This window comes from Empidonax traillii, unplaced genomic scaffold (genome assembly GCF_003031625.1).
Source record: "Empidonax traillii isolate 1590-97213 ecotype Southwest subspecies unplaced genomic scaffold, ASM303162v1 scaffold1988:size81830, whole genome shotgun sequence".
In the NCBI taxonomy this organism is placed as follows: domain Eukaryota; kingdom Metazoa; phylum Chordata; class Aves; order Passeriformes; family Tyrannidae; genus Empidonax; species Empidonax traillii.
In genome coordinates, this window is record NW_020957181.1 from 54,608 (window position 1) to 81,830 (window position 27,223).

General features: G+C 46.8%; 1 protein-coding gene across 1 annotated transcript in view; it reads left to right on the top strand.

The window, feature by feature from the left end:
• LOC114071381 (arf-GAP with GTPase, ANK repeat and PH domain-containing protein 1-like) overlaps positions 1-25,919 on the top strand; it is a 72,057-nt gene extending 46,138 nt beyond the window's left edge. Inside the window, exons 5-7 of the mRNA XM_027909210.1 lie at positions 5,075-5,297; positions 23,784-23,890; positions 25,700-25,919. Coding sequence (XP_027765011.1) covers positions 5,075-5,297; positions 23,784-23,890; positions 25,700-25,752 — 383 coding nt within the window. The 3' untranslated portion in view covers positions 25,753-25,919. The remainder of the gene's footprint in view (positions 1-5,074; positions 5,298-23,783; positions 23,891-25,699) is intronic.
• The last annotated feature ends 1,304 nt before the right edge of the window (positions 25,920-27,223 follow it).

The following is a 27,223-nucleotide window of genomic DNA, read 5'->3' on the forward strand; positions in this document are numbered from 1 at the left end:
TCCTTGGCCAAGGCTCTCCTTGACCAAAACTCGTCTGAACACTCACCAGAGGCTCTGTCTTTTCGGTGTTACATCCCCCAGATGCTGTTTGCACGTTCCTTCTTCATTGTGGAGTTTGCTCAATCAGATTATTTGATGTTAATTTATACCCAATATAGGCTGCATCAGGTGCATCCTTGTTTTTTCCCCCCCTTGCTGTTCCACGTGCCGCTTTAAATGTCAGCATTTCTGTACTTTCCTGTGAGGATAAGGAAGAAAGTTTGCTTTTTGACATCAGTTGCTTCCATTTTCCTCCTTGGAGGGCACATGTGCCATGGTAATACTTTCAAAGAGGCAGAGCTTGATTGGTCTTTCTTTGGTTTGGCTTTTTAGGGTTACTTGTCAGAAGAAACCAAAGTCATTGCTCATTATGTCTTGATACTGGAAAACTGATTTGAGATTATTTTTTTTCTTCCCCTTTGTGTTTCTTTCTCTTTTTTTTTTTTTTTTTTTTATTTTCTAAAACATATACTTAGTGTTCAGAAGAGTGTTCTCGAGAATACTTTGAGCTGTGGTTCACCTCACTAACCCCAGCTCAGGTCATTATTCTGGTGCTCTTTAGTTCCAGGGGTTTGCAACAAAGCCACAAAAAGGAAGTTCTCTTGCTCTAAAGCAATTAGTTGTGGGAGCTGAAGGATTGAGAACTTGTGCATTTTTTATTTCTTTGATATTTGGAAGTGAGAACTTTCCTTGCGATTTTTGCACGTGTTTAAAATGGAAAAATATTCATTTATTTGGGTATATATATGTATATATATGGGGTTTTTTTTAAATTTGCTGTTTAGGGTTTTGACTACTGGTCTGAGCCATTCTGACATCCCAGTTTAAGATGGACATTCATACACAAGTGCAAGAAGTGCTTTTGCACAGTTTAGTCTTTATGTTCCACTCAGGGGTAACTCAGCACGTGGTAACAAGGGACAGCGTTGGTTTGGCTGGTGTTTTAACACCCACAGCCCCAAAGCCACTCTTATTTTATCAGTGTTCTTTCACACAGACCTGGTGGTCGTTGAGATTTCCACCAGGGCTTTGATGTGGTGCAGGTAGAAGGCAGGTGAGGTGGTGGTGCTGTGGAGGAGAAGGGGTGGGGTCTGTGAGTGACCTACATGTTTATTTAGCTCATTTGAAGTACTCACTGCTGCCTGTCAGCAGAGCACAGGGGGAGTGGAGCTCATTCCTGCTCCAGTCTGGCTGTTGAGCTGTGGGTGGCATTTTCCTAGACCCTGCTGACTAGATACATAATAGTTCATATTTATATATTTTATAAATATATATGTTTCTAATATAAATATTTTGTAAACAGTATTTCTGATAATTATACGTTGCCTATACATTTATATCTTATAAATATATACATATGGGGGTTATAATTTATAGATCTTAACGTGCAGTCCCTTCACTGCAGACAACTTCACACACACACACACATACACACACACACACACAGAGGAGGTGAACCTCAGCCTGCTGCTTTTTCTGCAGGGCCTTGCTTTATTCCCTTTTCTCCCTTCCTGCCCTGCCTGGCAGGTCCTCACCCCCAGAAGCCTCAGCTCTCCCGTGGAACACGTACGTAGTTTGCATCTCCACAGAGCCAGATGTTTGGGAGCAAAGGAATATGAGATGTTGCCATCCCTCAGCTCAATTCAAGGGCCATCAATCTTCCACTTCAGAATTCTCATTCTCCCTCTTTCTAGAGCTCTTTGCCTTTTTTTAGCACTTCATGCAGCACTTTTGTTTCTCCGGGGAATTTCTGCCTTGCTGGATGTTATTCCAGCAGCAGCTGCATGCTGCCAGCATCCCAACCCTTTGGCAGCTTCCAGCTAAAGTTGGGCAAAGTTCTTATTTTTCAAACATGCCCATCCTGGAGCAAGAGGTGAGGCCAAGTGCTCTTTAGGTGCTGGGGTTTTTGCATAAGATCTGATTTCCTGTTTCAGAAGGAAACTTGTGGTGCTTTTTCCCAGAGCGCTTTCTCTGTCTGGAGAAGCCACTGAAGGGAATTCAATTGCTTAGGCAAACCCAGCTAAATATTCTGGATTTTTGCCTCTTCCAGTCTTACACAGATGAGAGGATAACACGAGTCACTGCTTTGAGGTGCCTGGAAAACGTGGTCTTTGCTGCTGTAGAGGAAAAGGGGGAGGGCTTGGAAACAGTCTCATGGTGAGTTTTCCAGCCTGGGAAGTCTCATCACTTACTCTGGGGTATTTTGTATTTGAGAGCCAAACACCAAAGTAAGAATCTGGGCAATCCTATCCCACCCATCACTAGATACAGTTTTATGTGCAGAATAGAAAAAAAAAAAAAAAACACAAACCTCTCAAGGAATAGGAAAGTCACAGACTTTTCTATCTCTGCTGTGACTTGAGATGCCTTCACCCCTGCTGCTTCTTTCCCTGGCTCATCTGCTCCTCGCTTCAGGGATTCCCTCTGCTCAGCCCATCTGACACCTGCTGAACTCAGATTTAGCATGGCAAAGCCTTTCACCAGCCTCCTCGGATCCAGAGGGATGAAGGAGGCAGTGGGAGGGGTCATTCTCCCAAAAGAGCTTTCTCCTGCAAATGATCAACCTGATTGAGGTGCAAGGCACGGTGGGGAAGGGGCTTTCAGGGAAGGAGAGAGCCAAGAATTTTGGAGAATATTTTGGACAGCTGAAAATCGCTATCTGGATATATTGAGTGATGCTAAAACCCTCATATTTCGATTGACAAATTGTAAATAAGTAGAAGAGGGGACAGCAGCTTTATAGCACATCTGCCTGCGCTGAGGGGGCTTTTTCTTCCTTTTACCATCAAACCTGGATGTCCATTCTGAGGCAGAGCCTGCCTTATGCTCGTGTAAGAATTGTGAGCATCCTCCAGTTCAGAATTACTCTTGGCATCAGCAGGAAAAGGGAGCTGGTTTTGTATCATCTTCTTAAAAAAAAAAAAAAAAAAAAAAAAAAAAAAAAAAAAAAAAAAAAAACCAACAAACACACATGTTGAATAGCTAGAGCTTGTTAACCATGTGTGGTTTCTTTGGTATGAGTCAGTGAGAACAATTTTCACTTCTGTAGCAAGTTCAACCCCTGCCTTTCTTCATTTGCCACCTTCACACTGTTGTCAGATTGCTGAAGTTTAAAATAGTGCCTGGGCAACGTTTCTTGGTTGTGGCTTTGGGGACTCCTGCGGTGCTGCCAGCTGGGAAAGGACCCTTCCAACCCAAACCACTCTGTGATGCCCTGAAGTAGGTGAATGTTTAAAGAATTTATTCAGTACAAAATACACTGGATATGCTTCAAGCAGACAGGTATTTGGGAGAGAGGTCAGGTCCTTAACATCAGTTCTGTCAGCGTAATTGGAATAATATAAACTGCTATTTTATTCTCTCGCTTCATTCCGAGTTCGTGCCTCTCAGAGCTCATTGCACTTCTGATTTTCGTGAGGATAACCCTGACCCTTGTAGGTCAGGGATTTCATCCTGAGGCACAGGTTGCAGATTTTAAGTTTTTATCTGCTGTGTTTGAGTTTTATACCAACAGATTGCTGTTTTGGTGGGGTTTTAGTGTGTTTCAGATTGTTTGCCCCATTGGCAAAACAGCACTGGAGGTGATCTGAAGAACTGTTCAGGGAAGGATTTTATCCTGGTTGTCACATCAAAAGCTTGGAAAGCAGGAGTTCAGCCTCACCTTATTTTTTGGAGTTCTGGAACGCTGTATAATACAGATGTTATACTATCTGTAGTATAAGACCTGTTATGGACAGAAACTTTTAAAAAAAAAAGATGTGTTTTTTCTGCTCAAGGGGAATAAGATGGGGGATTTTTCTTTTTGGAGATGTTTTTGGATTTCTGTGGGCTGACTGAAAAATGTCAATCAATGAATCAAAGTCCCGCAGTGAAATGTGGAACTTTTCAATTAAAATTCCCTGCTTTCCCTTCCTATCTCTTGTCAAACGTGACATGGCAGAGAACTGCAAAATGTTTTGTTTCCATGTATTTTGGTTGCCAAAAATAGCTTTTTCAGTTTTGGTTTGCACAAAGTTAAAATGAGTCTTTGGATTAAATATTCCTGAAAGGAAGATAAGGCTGGAAATTCATTTTCTATCAGCTCTAAATTATTTTTTTAGGTAAGAATAAGCATTTCCTGCCCTCTTCAGTTAATTACCATTTTCCTGCTTGGCATTTGGGATAGTCCTTTGGGATGCACAGGCATGAAGAGAAGATCTGACAGTGTGGGGGGAGAGGAAAAAAACCAACAAACATTCCTCTCGTGTGTCTTCAGTTGTGTTTGTGAAAGTGGCTGCTTGTTGGAGAGAGGGTGATTCCTACAAATCTGGATTAAAATCACACAGGGCGTTGGCAAAAGAGCTGGACCACGCTGGGAAATGGAATTTCCCATTTTGCGTCAGGTTTGTCCCAGCACTACCTGTTCGTGGGGTCATTCTGGGTGGGTGGAATCCTTCTGGCTCGAACACTAAAAACCCAAGTGTCCCATTTCCATCTTAGTGGTGACCTTGGAGGTGGAAACACCCCCCCAGAGTGTGCCAGGTGTAAGAGCCACATGTAGCTGATGCCGGAGGTGGGTGTTGAGGCCTTTTATGGGATTAGCAAGAGAGAACTTTGTTGTTGTTGTTCCTTATTTGTTTTTTTTTTTTTTGTTGAGGTTTTTATGCTTTGATTATTTCTCTCCTTTTCCCCTTGTAATTGGCTCCAAGCAGCTCGGGATCCTTGGGGAAGGCCTTTCTCCACCGCTTCATCACCCGCTGCCCGTCACTGCAGTCACATTTTCTTTGTTTCTCCCTTTCTCTCTAATTCACAGTTTTCTGTGACTGGAGGTGGAGCGATACATCTGCTGAGACACCCCGCTTTTTGTTTAGTTTTGTGGTTTTTTTCCACTCCTTGAGGGTTTCTCAGAAGGGTTGGGATCTCCACTGGGATCTCCACTGGGATCTCCACTTCGGACAAGCCACCCCTGAGAGCCAAGCTCTTTACCCACAAGCATCACCTTGAGTTCTGTTGGTCATTTCGCTGTCCTAACCCGCTCGTGTCCCTCCTCCCGCAGACCCTGACTGGGCCAGCCTGAACCTGGGAGCCCTCATCTGCATCGAATGCTCAGGGATCCACCGCAACCTCGGCACGCACCTGTCCCGCGTGCGCTCCCTGGACCTGGACGACTGGCCCATCGAGCTCATCAAGGTGATGTCGGCCATCGGGAACGAGCTGGCCAACAGCGTGTGGGAGGAGAACAGCCAAGGCCACATGAAGCCCTCGTCGGACTCCACCAGGTGGGTTTCGCTCGGTTCCGTCAGGGAGGGTGAGGGGGAACGTGTGACGCCGCTATTTTTTAACACCCCCCCCCCCCCCATCGCTGCCTTCCTCGTACAAATCATTATTTATATCCTCTCTGCGTGCCCCGGGGAAGAGCAGGTGCCCAGGTTGGGGGGTGTCAGAAGTCGAGTGACCCCGTTGCATCGTCCCCCTCTCATGTGAAGGTTTCCTCAGCGGCTCGGCGGTGTTTTTGTTCGGTGGCTGACCCACAGAACAGTGGGAGATGGAAACCTCCCGCCTGGCTCTTCCTCGGCCCAAATTATCCTGTCCTGTGTTCCTTTGTCTCGCTGGGCCACGAAGTTCCTGGCTCTTGGGCTGTCACTTTGTGATTAATAATCTGCCTCCAGAAGTTCGAGCTCGCTCGGGAATTTGTACCTGGCTGTCAGGTCTCTGGGTTCTCCTCACAGATGTTCAAAGTCCTGCTCACTGTGGACTTGATTACTACTTTTTATGTGATATATGTGAAACCATGAGCTTGGGGGGGGGTGTTTCCTGTGAGAACAGCATTTTACCTACATCTCATAGCTCCAACACAGTGAAAAATCTGTCTGTGATCCCGTTGTCCTACCAGAACCTAAAGGTTTTTGTGCTTAATTTTACCTGCTCGGTGTCAAAGAAAGGTGTTTCGAAAATGCTTTGGCTGTGACATACTGGCTTGGAAGAAGCGGGGTGACCTCTGGCAGGGGGTTCAGGCAGGAGAAAAGACCTGCTGGGCCAGCCTGCACAGCTGGGCCAGGCTTTGGGGTTGGCTTCAGAAGGGTCTGAGTGGGAGCTCTTGGGGGGCTCCATCCCAGGATGGAGGTTCAGCTCCCAGTGTTGCCTCCTCCACACGAGAGAACCCAGAGGGAATTCTCTCCCGACTTCTGTCGCTGTGTATCTCGGGATCCTGCCTTTTCCAGGTGAAGTGACAGGTGAGCCTGGGCCACCTCCCGTGGTGCAGGAGTAGGTTTGTGCTGTGTTGTGGGTGATCAAGTCCACTGTTTCTTGTTGCATTATTTCGTTAGCCCTGAAAAATGAATTTGTGGTGCCACCTTTGGTTCGTCTTCGAGAATGAAGCCGCTACATTAATCAGGCTACTTAGATGAATCACGGCATGTAAGAGCGCTCAGGGAGACCTAAGGAGAGGGTTTGTTCAGACATAAAGGGGATTCTTGCTGTAGGTGTGTGTTTTATTAGACAGGTAACATAATGATTTTGTCAGGTAGATTGAAATGAACTTTCGGTCGTTAGCGTCACTGTAATCCAGAGTTCTCATATTCCTGCACCTGACAAATATATGTTGCTCCTTACTGCTGAGGGGAGCTGGAGAGATGCCTCAGTTCTAAATACTTGCAAGGGAAAGGCTTACACTCAACTGGTACTTTATTAAAAAAAAGAAAAATCACATTATTTTAGTAGCCATATAATAAACATCATGAAAAACCTAAATTCCGTGTGACTGTGATAAAAAGAGCAACCATCCATTTGAATTAAATAATTCGTTTGGGATTGAGTTTTACTTCTAGAAAATCAACTTTGTTCTCTTTACATTTCATGCTCAGGGCTTATTTTAATTCTCCTGCTTTGTTTCTGTACACCTTCGTGGTTATATTCAGCTGCTTCTGGTTGTCACCGACATCATTGCACTTTCTTTCCCGCTCTGTAACGTTTTGGGACAAAAAGATTCATTTTATGAATAGGAATTTCCAGCTCTGTGTCCACGTGCACAGTTGTGTGATGGACGAGGTGCTAGAGGAAGTGGAATTAAGATGATGTGAAAATTTTCCCACAAAGCAATCGCAGTCTTCCTTTGCTGCTCCCATCCTTCTGCTGTTTGCAGCAGGGACCGAAATGAGATTTTTTTTTCACATAAATACCACAAAGCTCCGCTTTTTTTCCAAGCGTGTGCCTGCTTTATGTGCTTTACTTTGGTCTCTGCCAGCATCACAATCCTTCTGCCCAAGCTGTGACGAGAAAATAAGTTCAGGTTGTTCAGGCAGGAGTTGTGTGTGCTGTTTGGAGTTGGGCAGGAGGAATCCCATTGGAAGCAGTGAAAATGGACTTTAAAGGGGGTTAAACAACCCCTCTTTTTTTTTTTGCTTGTGGGGATGGAAGGGGGGAGAGAGGCAACTGAAGCTGAGGGACTGGGGGAAGAGGCGGGAAAGTAAGTGAGAAGAAATAATTTGGGGAGCTGAGATTTGGAGTTCTGGTGGAGAAGGGATAGAGGGAGACCGAGGATGTTTGGAGATGAGGGAAGATGGAAGATCAGCAAAATCCCTTCTGAAGGGGAAGAAAGCTGAGAGCTGGTGCTGGGGGGCTCCCGAGAGAGCTGGGGAGGGACTTTGGACAAGGGCCTGGAGGGACAGGACACAGGGAATGGCTTCCCACTGCCAGAGGGCAGGGAGAGATGGGATATTGGGAAGGAATTCTTGGCTATGAGTGTGGGGAGGCCCTGGCACAGTTTGCCCAGAGAAGCTGTGGCTGCCCCTGGATCCCTGGGAGTGTCCAAGGCCAGGTTGGACGGGGCTTGGAGCAACCTGGGCTGGTGGAAGGTGTCCCTGGCCATGACAGCACACCTGTGCTCCCAAAACCTGGGAGATCCCACCAACCTTGGGGATCCCACCACACCTGTGCTCCCAAAACCTCCCTGGGAGGTTTTGGGAGCACAGGTGTGGTGGGATCCCCAAGGAAGCAGTGTGGAATAAAGCAGTAGACAAGGCAGAGCTCAGTGGCAAGCAGGAAAAGTTGGTGAGGCAGCAGAAAACCCCACGCACAGGCGGATCCTGAGCGTGAAGGGGAACGGGGACCACAGCTGGCCCTGAACAGGGGGGTGTCCGTGGGTCCACGAGTAGGTGAGGCTTTGCAAAGCTGGTAATTGGTTTCCAGCAATTACCAGAGCCCTGAGAGCCGCCGCTCAAACTTCGGGAGCCCCCTGTGACAAATTGGAGCTGACTGCTGGCGCAGGAGTATCGACTTCCCCACTTCCAAACAGGGGCATCATTAGTCAAGAAAAGCATCTTTTAATTACTGGCAGGAAGAAAAAAAAAAAAGAAAAAGGGGGGGAAAAAAAGGGAAAAGATCTCTCAGTATGGATCCTGCAACAAGCACCAGTTTTTTTGCGAGTGTATTCGATAATAAATTTATTGTCTTGGAGGTGAGGCGGGGGGAGGAAGGCTGAGTTTGCCCGCGGTCCCTCCCTCGGTATAACGCGGGTTTAATTTGGAGTGAGAAGTCAAATTAGAGTAAATCAATGTGGCGACAATTAACCGGGGCTGGGGATGAGATCAGGACTCTCCTCTAATTGCTATTGATACTGTTTTTGAGCACACTCGTGCCAGCGGTGCCATGGAGTGAGTGGTGTGGCACACGAGTATCCCGGCGGGAATATGGAGAGGTGGGGAAGCCGACCTGGGGACTCTGTGCCATGTGCCACCCGGGCCTCCTGCAGGTGTTTGCCTTCCTTTTTGCCATTTTCTCCACGTTACTTCTCCTGCCCACGTGGGTTCTGTTTGCGGACGTGGCTGCCACGCCATCGTGTTGCTGGGCCTTTGCCAAACGGGACGAGCTGCCACCGTCCTCCTGCCCACTCCAGGAGATGATTATCTGCTCCCTCACCCTCTTTGTCTGAGCTCCCCAGGTCTCCATCTCTGTCTCACTGGGGTGATGTGTCACCTCCACCAGCTGGAAGCTGCTGGGCGAGCCGAGGGAGGGCAGGGTCATGTCCAGGCACCATCCCTGCCCTGCTTCTTGTTGTCCTACTCAAGTAGTGCCAGATAATCTGCATTAGCTACCCTGAAGGGCTCACCTTAAGTGCAAACCTTAAAAGGCTCCACCATTTTGGTATCTTTTTTAAGAGTATTCATAAATAGGACAAACATCCCAATTCCATCAAAACTGCATTTTTTAAGTGGTGGGTGGCAGAAGCTCTGGCGTAGCTTGAAGCTCTGCTCTTCAGCTGGAGCATCTGCAGCAGTTGTGCTCAGGTTTGTTTGCACAGGAGCCACCCTGTTTGTTTCTGGGTACCCCAGAGGGGGTAAGGAAATGCAGTTGCTGGCTGAGCAGTGTGGAGCTGGGAGCTGGCAGCGATGGGAACTGCCCTTTCACCTCCCGCCGTGAGATCCGGGTTGATCCCTCGCTCGCTGATGAGCGATGGTGTCGAGAAAAACATTCTGCAGCTCCACCATATTTAGCCGAGTTTTACAGTCCTGGCTTGCTGTTCCGAGGCTGAGCTGGTTTCTGGGGTATGACTGATGACTGATGAGCAGTATTAGACCATGTCTTCCGTGAAAAAAAAAAAAAATTCACCCGTTCGGTCTTTTTTCGCAGAAATAATTAATCCTTTATTACAGACAGCGCAAATAAAGGGCAAGCGCTGGGAAGCAGAGTAGTCGGGATCCCAGAATCGTATCCTGGGTCTGGTGAGGATGCCCTGCTCCATCCCTCTCTCATCTCTGGCTCCTTCTGGAGCCGCTGCTATGGTGCTGTTGGTCTTGGATTCCTGGCATAAGGCAGCAGCGTCGCAAATGGGGCCTGGGGGAGCGTCGGGACCTCTCTGTCCGCATTGTCAGCTCCGGTTTCTTGGCGGTTCTTGGCCTGATGAGGTCAGTGTTTTGTGCCTTTTCAATGCTCCTCCACGCTTGACACCTTTCCCGGTTCCAGGGGTGGGGGAAGGGGGGTTTTTAAAAATAAATTAAAAAAAAAAAAAAAAAAAAAAAAAAGGAAGATTTTATTGTGAAGGGCTGACCAGAACCCATCTGCAGTTGGGTGGCATCTGCTCCCCACATGTCACTTCCCTCATTAACAAGCAATTGAATTAATTAAATGCTACTCAGAACACGCATAACAAGCTACCGGCAGTGTCCAAATTAGCACTGATAATCAAGGATGATTTCCTTTATTATCCTGCTAAGTGGTGTGCAGGCTCTGATCTCCCTGTCTGCCCTCATCTATTTACATACCCCCAGCTTCTGCCTTTAGAAGCTGAGGTTATCTTACCTAGTTAATTTGCCACGATCACCAAGCATGGCGGATTGATATTCCTGCCTCTGCTGAAGCAAACCCCCTCCTTTCTCCCCCTTTTCCTTCCTCCCCAAGCCTGGTCCTTTGTATCTCAAGCTCACTGATAAATTAAAAGCCACCCCTGTGGTCTCTCAAGTGAGTAATAGAGGCAGAAATTTCATTTTGCAACTGGCTGATTTAATGATCCAAAGGGTAATTAATGGCCTGATTATCTTAATGTTAAATATGTCCGGCAGCAATTACTGTGACCTCCCGCTTGTCAAGGTCCAGGCTATGCTCTTCTTTCAATTAAGTTCTCTGGGGCTTAATGGTATGAATAAACTCCTCTGATTCTATCATTCCGGACTCTGAGATTTAAGCGAGCTGGGGGCTCGTTTGGAGTTTTAATCAGCCCGTCTTCTACTTGAGCGATCAGAGTTAACAATTATAACAAGGACAGTTTAACTTTCTTTCTTCCCCCCCCACCCACCCCCCTTCCCCTTTCTCCTTCTTTATATTATTTTTTTTTTATTATATTCTCTCTTTTTTTTTTTTTTTTTTTTTTGAGCGCTCGGAGGGGATTTCGTTGGCGGCGGCGGCAGCTTTGCCGGGCCAGTCTCTCCCTATATAAATTATCATGTGAATGCCGCTGTTTTTCCGTTTGACAGGCTTAATTAATTGGCAGGAGCGCCCGAAAATGACAGTGCCACTAATTGCAACTCCAAGTGCATTTCTGTCACCGTGGCAGGGCCTGTCACGGGCAGGGCCCGCTCCTCGCCGCGCCGGGGCTGTGGGGACGTTCCCCGTTCCGGGTCTCACGTCTGGGCCGGGGGACGTGATGGGATGTGATGGCCCAAGATGTGCCCGTGGGTTCTCCGGGCAACGGGGTTTGCCGTGCAGGAGTGACATTTACTGCCGGTGGAGTTCAGACAGCTGGGCTTCTGCCGACCCAGCAGCTGCTGCGGGACCAGGGGGGTTGACTTAAAGCTTTGACTTAAAGGTTTGGCTTAAAGGTTTGACTTAAGGTGTTTCCAGCAAGTCCCATGAACAAGGGAGGTTCTGGGGAAGGAATTAATAGGAAGAATTAAAATACAAAGCCCAGGAGCTGTAACTCGCTCCTGGTCTTTCTGGTGGCTGAGCTGCGCCGAGCAGCACAGCCAGCGGTGAGCCGGAGTTCCATTAGCTCTGTTTTGGACAGCAGATATTTCATGAAGGTAATGAGGAAAACGTATAAATTGTTCGTTAGCGGCGGTATCGCCGTTTCCAAACGCGGGCATAAATAAAAAGACTGATTCGCTGCTGCCAGTGAACTCGAAGCTGTAAAAGCGAACCAGTTCTCCACGTGCTGGATCGTGGGGGCTCCCAGACTGGAGTCACTGCGTTACTTCACGATCAAATTTAAAAAAAAAAAAAAATTAGAATAAAAGAATTTGTCACTTACCAGTAACTTCCAGGAAGTGCATCCAATAGGAATGACTGAGTGAGGCAAATGGAATGTCGGTGGAATGGGGTGGCTGCTGGTCACATTTCAGGCCTTTGGAGGCCTGGGAAGCTCAGATGCAGCACTCCCAGAGATGCAGGTTAGCGGAGCAGTGCGCTGTGTTTTACTGTCCTTGGAGCTGCCTGGCGGACCTTGTCATCCAGGAGCATCTGATCTGGGAAAGCACTGGTGCCTGTGCAGGCATGGGAGATGCCTGGATGATTAAAAATCAAAACAAAACAACCACAGCAACACAAAACCCCTCGACCCGGGTTGTCCAAGTTAATGAGCGCTCTTAGGTAAAATGCTCTCTGGTTCAACTGCTCATTCCTTGTGTGCAAATCTGCCTTTGATAAAAGCTCAAAAGCTTTGTAAACAGGGTCCTGGCTTGCAATAATTATTATAATCCTTATTTTCCTCATTGGTGGGGAAAGGGAAACCTGCAAAGGAAGTATTTCTATCTCCTTCAGCTGTGTATTATTAGAGCACTTGTTAAAAAGCAGAGCTGTAAAAACCACAGTATTGTTATTTCCAGTCTAAATAGCATCAGAAACACTTTATGAAATCCCTGGAAGTGTCCAAGGCCAGGTTGGACGGGGCTTGGAGCAACCTGGGCTGGTGGAAGGTGTCCCTGCCCGTGGCAGGGGGTGGAAGAGGATGAGCTTCAGGGTCCTTCCAACCCAAACCATTCCATGATTCTCTCATGAGTGTTGTGGGCCAGAGGCAATGGCCAAGCTTTGGCTCCTGAAGCTGAAGAGAAGAGAAATGCCTTCAAGGAGCTTTACTTTCAAACAAAAGGAAGATAAAGGCAACAGCCCCTGTTTTAAGCAGCTTCTTGCCATTTTCATCCAAGTGCAGAGACATTTGGGTTTCTTCCCTGACATGTCATTCCCAGGAGTTGTGGAAAACAGTGACCCTTTGTTTTTGAAGGTATTTTTCAGTGTCAGTGAAAAAAAAAAATCAGTAACCCACTCTGGACACACCCAGAAGACTCAAGGAAAGAGTCGTGGGTGGTGTAACCAAGGATTTCTTTGTGCTGTATGAACAGTGATGAGATAGGGAAAAGACTATTCCTAAGTCAGTAATCAACTGTACAAAAAGTGATATTTTTTTGTTTGTTTGTTTGCTAGAATAAGAACCAGTCCAGTGGGTTGAGTGCCTCTTGTGAAGGGCTCAAAACCGTGTAGGATCTGGGCTTCACACTTAATTTCTAGTTTAGATATGGCCTGATTATTTCTCTTTCTGTCTTAGTTCTCTCCCAGACACCTGGCAGAGCTAGAGAGCATGTCAGATTTGAAGACCAACATCTTTTCGCTGGACTTCACATCTGCTTGGCCAAAAGCTACTTGAAAAGGTCAACTCAGAACTTACTAATAGAGAGAGAACCATCACAGTGTTTATTAGAGACTAGTTGGGCCACTGTTTAACTGTGGTACTGGAAGAGGAGCAGGGAAGAGGAAAAAGATTCATTTCCAATGGGGGGGGAAAAAAAAAAATAGATATTCTGTCTGTAAATTGGTGGGAGATGTGGCTCCAGTCAAGCGAATGACCAAAGGCCAGTACAGCTGAAAAGGAATCAGAGTGTCAGGCACTGAGGGGTTACTCTTGCCCCAGAAAATTCCTTGATTTTTTAATAAGCATTAAGTAAGAAAACAAAAATCAGAGACTAAACCAGGACATTTTGGAGGGGAGTACATCTCTATTAGCTGGGCTTTCTTAAACCCATTTTTTATCATTTACACGCTCAAATGTCTGCATGCACACATCAGCTACTCCACAGCACCTGAGGAATAGGTATGGAGAGTTTTATCTTAAATATGGCAAGCTAAAAGCAGCTGATAAAATGAAGTTTACTGTCTAAAGCATTGGGCAGCCTTGCCAAGGTGCTCTTTGCCCTCACTCTTTTTCACAGTGACTATTTCATCAGCTATTTCCGAAAGGGAAAAGCACTAAACACTTGTGTTGCTATTGAAATTCAGCTGTTTGCGAGGCTGAAACTTGTAATCATAAAAAGGCCAAAATAAAACCGTTGAGGGGGAAAAAATGCCAAAAGCATCAGCCCTTGGAGGGTCCCCTGGGTCAGATCCAGAGGCTCATCTGTGAGTACTCTGGGAGCTTCTGTGAGTTGAGCACTTGGTGCTGCTGAGGACCTGAACAGAGCTGCTAAGCTGGCAGGGGCAACATCCAGCAGGAAAGGAAACATTCTGTTTTGTTAGATGTTAGATAGAAATCTCAGGTAAAATATTTTCTTTTCCTTTGGAGCTTTTCTGTGTATTTGGTGTTTGAGCTGTTCTTTGCATTCCCCCTCCCCTCCAGCCTGAGGTCACATCTTCCTCTCTGTGCATCAGCTCTCCCCAAACATAAAGCAGTTTAACTAAACATGATTCAGATTGCTTTCTGTGCATGGCATAAGTGGCTGTAAAGCCAGTTTATTTCTGGTTTCTTTCTTTTTTTAATTTATTTATTTATTTCTGCTGACCCTCTGTCATACAATTTTTTTACCGTTTTCTGGTGTTAAAAGAGATAAGTGAAGTAACTGTGGTTTTAAACATGAGGACAGGCTGCCACTGGATAGGCTGAGAGGGAGGGAGGTGGTCCTCAGGTTGGGGTGTTCCAGGAGGGCTGTGTTCGTGGGCAGCAGCGTTTTGGCAGCTGTCACTGGTGGGGGTGGTCAGTGCGTGCTGGTTTTGCCCCTCTCAGCCCTGGCGGGGGGGGGCTGTTTGAATGGCTCGTGGGTTTGTTTCAGCTCCTGGGGAGGGAAGAGCGTGGCTAAAGCCTCGGTGGGGGTGCTGAGTAGTACTTTAGGAACAGGCAGTGCTCCTGGTGGCTTTGCTGGCCGGTGACACGAGGCACAGAAGCAGCAGCATCCCCTCGCTTTGGTCGTGGCTACAGAACCCGCAGGGCTCCCTGACAGTAACTGTGACCAACTTTCTTTTGTGCTTTTTTCTCCCTTTTTTCCCCCCCTTTTGTTTAAGACCGAGCTTTGTTTCTGGCTCTGCAGGAAGCTGGTAGCCTATGGCAAGGGACTGGGGAGAGGAGACTTCAGTAAGATAACTAAATGAAAAGGGCAGCAGTGAAAAGATGGTGCTGGCTTTTGACTGGACTGAAACTTGAGATACACATGAGCCCGAATGCAGGTTCCCCACAGCTCTCACATATCCTCAGTTCCTCAGAGAGAATGCTCTCGCTGCTGCATTTTAACATGTCAGGGTGCTGGAGCAGGGGGTGGACACTGAAAGAGAAGAATGACCGGGAGAAATCAGACATTCAAATAATTAAATAGCAGGTTAAAATGTGTCGAGGCGAGCACAGGTGAGGAGCGGGAGGCAGGAGTTGGAGGGAGATGAAATGCCTCCCCGTGCCTGTTAACGAGGTTGTGCAGACAGTGCCGAGTGCTGTCGCTGAAGCATTTTTTTGTGTGAGTCTGTGAGAGGCTGGGGGGAGCTGGAAGAACCATCCCTTGGTAATTGGGGAGCCTCAAAAAGGTGCAGACGGGACAGGTTTCAAAAGGTCTTGCATGCCAAACGGATGATTATGTCATGGCCTAGAAATCTTCCAGCTCACTTTGCTTCTCCCCCAGAAGATTTGCATTTTTTTTCCTGGTTTCATCCGGGCCAGAATTTCTTAAGGGATGTTTTTATTGTATTTTCACTTCTCTACAGCACCAGCCAGGCTCGGGAAACCGAGGTGCACACACAATTAAATCACAGCCCCCATTTATGCTTTTAAGACTCCTCTGCAGGTGGGAAGAACAGGACTGTGTCACCGTGTGCTAAAACTGAAGGATGTCTTATGAAAATCACATCCAGAAGTTGCCTTTTTTTTTTTTTACTCTCTCATCTCAAGAAGCCAGAATTTGCAGCCCTAATCCTTTGCTAATGACATTGTGTGTGTGCTCCTGGCTGAGCCTCTCCAGACCAGCTCTGCTTCGGCCACTTGTGCAGCTCCCACAGCTCAGACCAGTCATAAATGCATAATAAATAAAAACCTGAGATTTCTTGGATTCACCTATTCCATTTGGGCAAAGAGGAGGAAAAGAGAAAAGCAGCTACAGAGATTAATTGGCGTTACTTGTCAGGACTTATAACTTATCGTTATTGAAAATTGTATTATTATTTAACATAGTATTTAAAATAAATACAGTTATTTAAAATATTATTTGAATTGCAGTTCTGAGTGGTGGAACTGCAGTTTTGGTTGGTCTGGGTGACAGACCATTTCACTGCCATGGTGGGACACACAGGAAAGCACAGAGTTTATCGAGCACTTTTATCAAGAATCTATCAAGCACATGTGTGATATCCTTGATAAATTCAAGATAATGTGTAAAATGCACACAATATGAAGTATTTGATATGTGTATATAGTGCCCTTTCGCTGTTAGTTCAACATTCAGCGCTTTTAAAAAAAAAGCATTTTCTGGAACATGCGGGTTTTATTGAAGAGTACACCGGATAACAGCTTGAGAAGCACGTAAATAAATCTTGGCTTATTTGGGGGTGTGAAAGGAGTGTGTTTTGGGCCTCAGTTAAAAAACTGAGCTTTCTGTAAGCCAGAACCACAACAGCAGTGAAAGTGAATTACTCACAGTAATTCAGAGTGATACAGGGAGGGAGGTGTGGACATGTTATGACCATAACTTGGCAAAATAGAAAGAGAATTGGGGAGAAGAATGATAAGAAGTATTTCAAATCTTCAGTGAGGATCTTCAGAAGGAGATGCTTTAAGGGGCTTAATGCAATTATAATTGTTGGGGGGGGGGGAGGATAGAGGGGTCTTCAGGCATTTAGAGGTGATGTCCTTGGAAAAATGGATTCTTGTAGTTCCAGCAAGTGCTCCCAGGATTAGGGGATGGACTGGGGAAGAGGTGTTTGGACTGGTTACTTTAAGCTGTGCAGTCCTCTCCCAGGGAAAGCAGTGAATCCCACCATTGGGAAACACGGGATGTGGGGAAAGGCAGGGGATTGAATGGTCTCCGTGGCCTTTGCTTTCTGGATTCACCGAATCTCTGATCAGGAACCCCACAGCATCCAGCAGCTCTGGCAGACTGTGCAGTATTTCTTCCTGTTGAGTCCTCCACCGCTCCAGAAGACTGCAGAGATCAGCTGAAATCAGGATCTAATTCCAGTGCTCTTCCCTCCCCTGTCCCCTGCTCCCCTCCTGCATCCGCTGGATGTCCATTTCTGTAAGTTTTCCCTTCAGAACAAACCTATCATTTTTCACCACAGGATATTTACAGCTTCAATCAGTGCCAAATTCAATTGGCTTCTGATCTCATCGCTGGAAGTTATAGATGCAGATATTATTTGCACTGTGGTTAATTATGGAGCAATCAAACTTTGGCTTTTCCACTGTAATTTCCTCTGCCAGCTAATTTAATTAATCACCCCCAGCTCAGCTCTTCCAGCTGCGACCGGCAGGGTCATTAATTAGACATGTGGTGGTAGCTCATAGACCAGTTCCTGTGAAGGGGCTGCTGCCCACTTGATCTCTGAGGGAGCAGTAGCTTTTTTTCCGAGCATCCAGGCAGGATCCGAGGTGGCTGCCAGGTTGCTGTGTCCCTCAGACGTGATTCCCAAAAGCAAACAGGGGCATTGCTGGCACTGCCAGTGCTCAGCTCGTGGGTTCAGCGGGGGCAGGGCTGGGATCGGATGCCCCACCGAGGTGCAATTTAGGGTGTGACCCAGCAGTTCTCAGCGGTCCATCCTTTGTGGTCTGATCCAGGAGCTAAAAAATAAATGTGGTGGGGAATGTGGTGGAGCTCCTTCTGACTCCTGGGGGGAGCTGCCTGCTGTTTGTCACGTGGAAAACATTTTAATTGCCAGATCACAGCAATAATAGGGACGTAATTTTTTTTTTTCACTACAAAAGCTGTGCAAAAAACCCAGCCAGGTTATTATCTGTCACACTGTTTGGATCTCAGAATAATCAGTAATTTCCTTTTTTCTTCTACGTGGAAGAACCTTTTACAGTAGACAAATTGGGTTGATTACTTACAGCTTAAGAATCTCATCCTAAACACTATCAGCAGAGGACAAGTGGTTTGGGACACTTGTCCTAATAGCCCTGGGAAGTCCAAGCATTTTGCAGGGAAGGCAAGAGATCCTTAGTCTTTGCTCTTGCACGGTCTCTTCTGATAGCCTGGAATAACAAACTCTGCCATTGGATTCTGCTCTGCATCTGAAATAGAGATTCAGAGAGTCATTAAGGTTGGAGAAGCCCTCCAGGATCATCGAGTTAACCCAGCACTGCCCAGTCCACCACTAAACCGTGTCCCTAAACACCCCATCCAAGCATCAGAGACCCCTCCATGTTCTCAGACTGAAAGTTATAAGGGATGCTTCATTTTATTACCAGGATCTTCTTTATCCTCCTCAGAGTGCCAGCAAAGCCACTGGTGTTGCCATCACACCACGTGGTGGGCCTTGGAGGAGGCGAGCTAGAAAAACTGAAGGTCATCGGGATCCTTGTAGCTTTTGGGCAGCTTTTCCAACCACACAGCTGGTTTTACTGCCCTTTGATTTCAGACCTGTTGCAAAGCTGTCATTTCTAATCAGTGCCTCCTCTGCCCGGCCGTGGATTGCTGATGGATTGCTTGGAGTCTCCCCCACTTCTTTCCAGAATAGACAAACTCTGCTCAAGACAACTGTTTTAATCATCTTGGCTCACAAAGCCTCCTTTCAGCCCCTTCTGTCCAAAACATCCATCAACCCCACCCAGCAATAGTAAACTGAAAATAATAATAAAAAAAAAAAAATCAGTTCTCCTCACTGCTTAACTCAAACTGCCTTTTCTAATAGCAAAACAGCGCTGTGGGCTCAGAGCAGCTCCCTTTCCTGAAGGAGACGGTGCTTCTGATGCCACCCCTCCCTTCAAGCGCATCGTTTTTCTTCCTTGCATCTCTCGGAAGGTTCCCTCAGCCTGAACTGTTTGGGGGAAGATGCTTTCAGTACAAAGCCCCTCCGCAGTCAGGGAGGGCTTTGGGGATTTTCACAAGAGACGCAGTTCAGCAAACTGTCTCAGAGTGGAGGGGTCACATCTGCTCCTGCCATCACAGGGAGATTGCTGGCGTGTTGCTGCCACCCAAGCCCCGAATCAGAGGCATTTGTAATTGGTAAGAAGACAGGTTGTCACTTCAGAGGAGCTCTGCACCTTTGCCTTGCAGCAAAAGGTAGACCTCGTGCCAGGCAGCAGCCACATCACCATGCTGGGGATGCTCCTGTGGGGAAACCTGCTCAGCTTGAAGCCTCTGAGCTGGGAATGCTGCTGCTGGGAGGGAATGGGGCCCACAGGGTGGGTATAGATAGAAAAAGCGTATATATGAGAGAGAGAGAGAATCGTAGAATCATTAAGATTGGGAAAGACCTCCAAGGACAAGTCCAACCTTACATAGAACATATATATTCTATCTGTATGGGATACATACGTTTAAAAAAATAACTTTTATCTTAAAAAGGTGCTTCTAAATAACTTGCCACCTAAAACTAGAACCACTGCCGGTGTTAACTAGAAGATAATCTGCCCTGGAGACCTGAGCCTGGAACCTCCTGAAGGCAGCATTCAAAATGCCTAAAATAGCCAGCAGTGTTCTGTAGGCAAGCTGGAAAATAAGTTTTTGCTCTGCAAAAATTGGAATTGCACTTGGTCCCGATCAGCAGGTTGCAATCACCCAGCACTGCTTCACCTGCTTGTGTCACTTGGTTTTGTTTTATTTGAGCAATAAATACCTTAAATCTTCTCAGAGCTATTTCATGTCTTCTTTGGAGACTCATGGTAGTCCTACCAGGCATTCATCAAGGCTCCCAGGGAACCACCACATGAACTATTCCTCTTCTCCTTATCAATCAAAACAGTTTACTTAGAACTTTACTTTCTCCTCCTGAAGTAATCAAAATCTGATATTCCACAGATTGCAGAAAATTGTCACTGCTGTACTCTCTGCCGATCCATCACATGAAACAGGCGTAATTTGGGCACCAGAAGAGCATTAAATGTTTAAATAAAGCAAGAGAGTCCATTAACCGCTGCAGGTGACAGGGCAGGAAAATGTTTGGGTCACAGGTACGTTGGGAGCCGCAGCACAGCAGAGCAGTGGGACATCATCCACAGCCCGCAGCAGGCTCCAGGCTCACTTGTTCTTCAGCATATCCCTCAAACATTCAACAGGAACACTTAGGCCAGCAGGATGAAATGAAATTTTTAAGCTTAAGCTTCATTTAAGCCCTTTGTGGAAGGTGGTCCAGGAGAGAGTTAAAGTATCCATCGCTTTCTTGTAGCCTTGTTTTGAACCCTATTCAAGCTGCCAGTAGCTTTCAGGAGTAGCTTGTCTATTAATGATGAGGGCAAAGGCCATTTTTATGCCACAGAGTTGAGCAAAACATACTCCTTTGGCACCTCCAGTTCTTGAATTAACTGCTGTGACGGTAAATGTGGTGGGCAGGCCCTGTGTGACGAGGCTGCGTGGTGTGGGTGTGTGTGTGAGATGCATCCCGAGGCTCTGAGCAACCTGCTCCAGTGGCAGGTGAACCTGCCCACGGCAGGGGGTTGGAATGAGATGGGTCTTGAAGGTCCCTTCCCACCCAAACCCACTCTGTTATTCCTGAGAGGTGCTGGGGAACTTGGGAGTCCACCTTGAGCTGTGAAAAGTGACAAGAAGACTTCTCACAGTCACATCTCAGCCAGAGGGGTGGCTTATCTGTTTTATGAACCACCAGCTCCAGTGGACTGGGGAGAAAATTCTCCACAGAGAGGCGGTGGATGTGGGATTTCTTGTGCCTTTTTTTCTGTAGCAAGGAGCCAATCCAAAAGTCTCCTCTTTGGAGGAATTATGTTCTTCTGGCAGGTATTTTGATCCCCCTGTGACCGGACAAAGCATCAGCGAAGTAGATGGTTGAGTCGCTCTGGATCACAGACGTGACGTGTGTGCTCACAGCCCCCAGTTCTGTCCTCTCCTCTCCTCTTTGAGTCCAGTTGTGTTTAAAACCAATTTCCCCTTCCAGTAGAGATTCTCTGTGCGCCGTTTCCCTTTGCTTGGCGTTGTAAAGCAACCTCTGGTTTTCAAGGGAACAAACACTCCTGTGATCAGTGGAGTTGGGGGTGTCCTGCACCCATCCAGGGGCACGTCTGCCCTGCCAAATAACAAAAGACCCATTGTAATTAGAGTGTGAGCCTTCCTTTTAAAGGGTGACTGGCGAGGGGAAATTGCCAAGACTGGAGACAGTAATTATCAGCCTCTGCAAACAGCAGATCGATCTGTCCATCCCAATATCCCAGAGGGAAGGCGCCCCAGGAGCAGGGAGAGGGGCTGGATTCGAGGCCTCTGCACCGTGGAAGGTGCTGATTGTAGCTGTGGGCTTTTCTGCTGTTGGAAGCTCTCCTGCTGTAAACACAGCCCAGCCACCCTCGTCTCAAAAGGATCCTTAAACCTTCCTTTTCTCCCCGTCTCTCCCCTTCCACCGCTTCGAAAACACAGTGGCTGACAGTCCAAATGTTTGAAATAATTGGATTCTGCATTCTAATTCATCTGTAAAGTATTCGTTGATTAAATTAGCCTAATAGATATTATTTCTTACATGACTGCATAATTTCATCCTGATTGGATCACTATGGCACTAACGAGTCCCCCCATTTACCATTGACTTGAGAATCACAGAAGGCTGCAGATAACTATCATCTTGTTTCCATTTTTTTTTTTTTTTTCCCCTTTCCCAGGCTAAAAGTTAAACTGATTTATACTAAAAAGGCACACGGCCAATGCTCAGGTACATCTGTATTTTAGTCTTCAAGACCAGTGTTAGAATGGAAAAAATATTGGTTTATATAATCTTGAGCCCTCTTTTGTTTACTCAGTAGTTTGTTCAGAGGCAGAAAGATTAACTGACCGTTTAAATTCCTTTGGGGGTGGGGGGGAAGAGAGGAATGGAGATATTTTTAAATAAAAGGCATTTTATTATCTCATCAAAACAGATAGGCCCGTTGCAAATGAACCTCATAAGGACTTGCACACGTTCGGAGAAATGGAAATACTCAAAGATAATGTCTCAACGAGACTGCTTTTAGCCTCTATTAGTAAGATTTGTCTTTGAGCTGCAATTTGAGCGTAGCCAAGAGAAAGCAAGAGGAAAACAAAATTGTGGTTAGTTTCATGCTGAATGAGAGCAGATTTTTTTTTTTTTTTTTCCCCCCTAAGGAAGAAGGAGCTCCCTTGGAGTCTCCCGCTCCCCTGGCCACAGGGATGACACTCCTCCAGCTCTCCGTGTGCAGTGGGGGCTTTGTTGGGAAGGGGTTAACAGCACAATTGGCTTCTCCCCCTGCCCCAGTGGCTGGAAACAGCTGGTGGGTTTTGTGTTGCGCCGCTGAACTGAGCAGTCCAAAGAAGTTTTTTGGCAAACACTCGGCCCGCCCGGGACAAGAAGAGGTGGGTCAACCCAGGAAACCGTTTTCATGAGCAAACGGGGGAAACAATGCCCCGCTCAGCAGGGACAGAAGGGAGACCCGCTCCCGCTGAATAGCTCCCCCAGAAAAACCCGGCTCAAAAGGAGGAAGGCCCATTCGCTTCTGGGAATCCAATAAATTGTTTCAGGAAGTGAAAGTCTGTCCAGGCTAATGGAGCCGTGATTGACAGGTGGTTCTCATTACGGTGCCCATCAGGGGACAAAGTGAATTCCAATGTTATTTAAGAGGTTAAGTAGAAATAAGATGCAGGTGACAGCCCAGGGCTTGAGGCATCGCGCTGCGCTTCCTATGTTGTGGGGTTTTTGTGAAAAGCGCCCACGAAATTTAAAATGAGCAAAGGCAGGGGAGGTTTGGGAAGCAAAATTTGGTCCTACTCTGACTAAAGAGGAGCTTACCTGGCTGGGGAGCAGGGAGGTGGGGGTTGCTTTGGGAGTTCTTGCATTAGAGAGTTCCTGTTCCGTAAGTTCTTGTAGTGTGGATGTAAGGTCTGTCAAGGATGTGCAGCGAGGTGAGCTTCCAGCGTGGGCTGCCGTATCCCAGTGCTGCTGGACATCCCAGTGCAGGAGGAGGAGATCAAAGCACTGTGAAAGTTTGCAGTTGTTTGTTCTTCGTAGCTCAAGCTCAGAAGGTTCCAGAGCTCCCACAAGCACCTCCCATAGTGCTCCGAGCCAAAACAACTCTAGCTGTTGGACATTTGTCTTCTCCCATGCTTGTGCTGGGGCAGCTGACAAGCAAATCGCAGAGTGTTGACCTTAATTAGAATGAGTTTGAGGTAATGTGGAAGCGAAATACGTGGAGGCCACCTGGGGTTGGGTCCGGTTGCGTTGGTCACAGCCCCGAGGCTGCCAGAGCTCAAGGACTTGGTGGGATTATCGGAGAGCGTCTGTGCAGGGCCAGGGGTTGGACTCAGAAATCCTTGGGAGTCCCTTCCAACTGTGGATGTTCCATGATTCTGTGATAAGTTTCTGGATGTGCTTCTCCCGAGGTCTGAACCCGGCCTGAGAAGGAAGGGAAAACGCATTCCTAGTGACTCAGGTGTGCCCGACCAGGAGGCATCTTTCTGCTGCCCTAGGTTGTAAAGCTGAAACTAAAGGCCATTTCTGGCCTTGCTCAGCAAGAAATGAAGGCCAAGAAGAACACCCAAAATACAATCAGTGTTGCTTTGCATAGACTGTGAGCACCAAGGTGCGGTTTTAGCTGTGGCCAGAGGTTTAAAAGTAGATCCGTACGTATGCTGAGGGTGCTAAACCCAGACAGACTGGTTTATTTCTGCATTTTTCCTTTTTGAATGCCCAGACAAGCAAGCAACCGGGCGTCTTAGCACTTGTGGACGTGGTGGGGTAGGGAAGCTGAGGGATCTGCTCTGATTCCTGGCATTGACAGGATCTTCCATGGTGCGTGGTCAGGTGCAAGGATGTAATTTCACTGAGGGGTTGTGAGTGACGGTGAAACTCCCAGGTATGACGTGCGTAATAAATCTGGCTGGATGCAGAATTAATGTGGTATTCGCAATGATTATTTACCACTGGAGGCTCAGACGTGGCTGTGTACGAGAAGCAAATAGCTCTGCACGAGGAAGGGCGCCCAGAGGGGGGAAGGAAGGTACCTGCTTGCATTGTTTCACAAGTGCATTCCCGGGTAACACTAATGAAAATTGCTCTTTAAATGCAGGATTGATTTGTGATGAGATCAGCCCTAAAGAGTACATTTGTGGAATGATAACCTGATTGGTGGTGCTGCCTCTTGAAGGGCTGAAGGGGTCTAATTGGCATATAACGCACTATAAATTTATTAGCAGCCTCTGCTTCCCCATTGGTGGACCTCTCCCTGCTAACCACCAGGAAATTACCAATTTTCGGGAGTTAGTCACTCAAGTCGTGCCGTGTCTGGCTTTTAAACAGAAGTCTCTGTCATAAATCCCGGCTTAGGGCTCTTCCCTCGACAGCCACGGGGAACGGGGTCACTCGTGAGGTGGACGCTGGAGCGCCGTGGGTTTGCTCCTCCACTTGGTCCTCCCTGGCTCTCGTCCCTGCGTCCCACCTCCTTGCCACAAACCCAAGTTACACAAAGCCCATTAGGAGGGAACTAATCAGTTTGGCAGCCCTTGGGCTGCAGCTGCCACGAGACCAGAAATCACAGGTTTTTTGGCAGTTCACGTTCAAGGGCTTTGATGGTTCTTATTGATACATTCAGCCCCCGGGGCATCTCGGGCAGGAGAGGACATACCCACTGCTCATTTTTTTTTCCAGGAGCACAATAGGAATATTCAGGAGCCGGTGTAATCATTTCAGTGACTTTGCTTTTAAGATTGGGTCACAAATTAGAAAATAATATTCACATGTTTCTTCTAATTGGTAACAGATTAGGGATATTTTATCTTTTTTAAATAATTTCCAAATGTGGCCCGAAGAGGGATTTGCAGAGAAGTAGCTGGGAGAGAGAAGGCGCTTACACACCGACAGCACTTGGGCAAGAGGCTTTAATTCTTTAATTCTGGCTTTAATTCAGCTTTGAGGTCCCTGCACACCTCTCTCCGAGTTGCTGTCGAAGTGGAACTTGCTGTCACTTTTGGCAGGTGGCTCCAGTGCGGGCAGATTTTCTTTGCTGGCAGGTTTTATGTGGGTATTCCCACTGTTAAGCACCAACCTTATGGCTTGTAAATCATAAAGGCCTAAAGGTTTGCAAGTGATTAATAGGCAGAGGTGTGCAATTAGAAATGCCTCAGCAGGACCTGAGCGCTCCAGTATCTTCTGAAAGCCGAGTCCCTGTCTAATCCCACCTTTTGGGGCACATTTGGCAACCCCAGGGTTGCACACCCCGTTATTGAAAACACACAGACAAACAAGGAAAAGTAGTGGTATCTCATTTTTTAGGCACAGAGGAACCTCATGGATTTCTGTGGGTGTTCACTGCTGATGATTTCTGAAGTCTTTCTCAGTTACTCAAGTTAATTTTTCATCCACTTGGCTTTTTCAGAAACATGAGTGGCTCTACCAACAACCTTTTCTTTGACTAATTACAGTTTGTGGTTGGAGAAAGGCATCAAACACCAGTAGAGCTGAGGTGGAGGGGAGTCCCATCGCTTGCTGAATAGAGGGAATACCTCAGATCCAACTTGCCACGAAGGGCATCATTTCTACTAAATGAAAATGTCCAGTAATAAGTGCGACTCGTGGAAGAGTCTGATGACATGAACAGTTCCTGCGGAGCCCTTGCCACCAGTGAGGTGTAAGAGGCAGCCAAAGCAGCTGAAGAAGTAATCAGTAGAGGTGGTGTGGTGGAACAGAAGGGAAGATGTGTCAGAGAGGAGGAGGAGGAGGGTATGGGATCTGTATCCCAGGCAATGAGCAACAGGACGAGGGGAAGCGGCCCCAAGTGGTGCCAAGGGGGAGGTGAAGGTTGGACGTTAGGAAAAATTTCTTCCCTGAGAGGGTTCTCGAATTGCAGGTGAGGAGACAGAAGGGAGCAGAGCAGAAGGGAGGGTTCCAAGTCACCCTTGAAGAGTTGGACAGTGGAGAGGTCCCTGTAGCCTCTTGTGGAACGTGTGTCCCAGAAATGCTGCCCAGCCCTCAGACCTCCTGCTGCAAACACTGCTGCCTCCCACTGCTGACTTGTGCGGAGCAGGCAGTCGTTTTTATTTGCTTGCTGCTCCAAATGTGTTTTCCTTCACAGTCTGTGCTCTAATACAACGTTTATTACTTGTATTTTCTCTTTTATGCCTTACATAAATTCAGTGTAATGTTGGAGAGTGGTTTTTTCCCAAATACTCCAAAGAGTGTCATCTTATTGCTTCTGCTGGAATTAAGGTAATATTAAAGCCCCCCTGAAAGGGCTTTTGTTTTTCCTTGTAAACCAAACTGTGGGAGTTATTGCTAACAAAGGATCAAAACTGTCAAGTAAATTCTGGGAGATCTTTGTGCAGCTTTGTGATTAGCCCCTCCTCTTCCAGTTTTTGATCCTGGGGCGAAGATTGGCTTCTCCTGGAGCCCACAACACGAGGTTTTTTTTCCATTTTCGGTTAGACTTGATGATCTTAGTTTCCAACCTTAATGATCCTGTGACTGAAGCCACCTTTGTGTGCTAAGCAGGCCCTCACCTGAGCTCTCTGTCTCCTACTCTGCAGGTTTGTCAGCCCTTTGGGCAGCCTCTGGAAAGGATTTCCCCCCACCCCGATATTTAGAAGGTGCTGGTGCATTCCTGATCCTGCCACTTCTCCACTCCCCGGCAGGATCTGCAGAGGAGAGGCTCCATTTTCTCCTCCTCTCTGCTGTGTTTGTGCTGGGATCTGCTCCAAGGCAGATCACATCAGCTGTGAGGGACCTCCCTGTTCCGTGCCACGTCCCTCAGGGGTGGGGGGAGCCTCACTGGGCCACCTCACTCCACTGCTCGCCTGGCACAGATTATTGAGATTTATGCACTGAAATATCTGTGTAGTGTACGAGAGGATTTTCATATTTTTTTCCTTTAAAAAGAAAAAAAAAAAAAAAGAGGAAAAAAGTATGTAATGATTTCCTGAGCTCTGTTTAAAGTGCTACTGCATTAAGTATAGCCTTCCTATAGGAGAAAATTAGTGTTAACAAATTGCAAATTAATGGAATCTTCTAACCTGAGTGACTGTATATCAAACTGCAAATTGAAATTTCCAGTCTGTGTTTAGGTACTGGCACAATGCAATTTGATTTATACACTTAAGACATCAGGTTAAGTACGGTTACACATGAATAATGAAATGCATTAGGTGCATATTTCCAATTACTATTCCCTGCATATGTATATTTATTACTGAAAACAAGCGAGAAGCAAACACACTCCTTGGCTTTAGCATTTCTGTGCAACTGTATGGGGCAGCTTTTGGCTTTTTTTATTTTTTTTTAGGTGACGTTGGTGGTGTGCCCCAGTGTGACCACCCAAGAAATGGAAGCAGCCCACTCGTGTCTAGAACCACCCAGTGATAGCTCACTTATTAGCTTT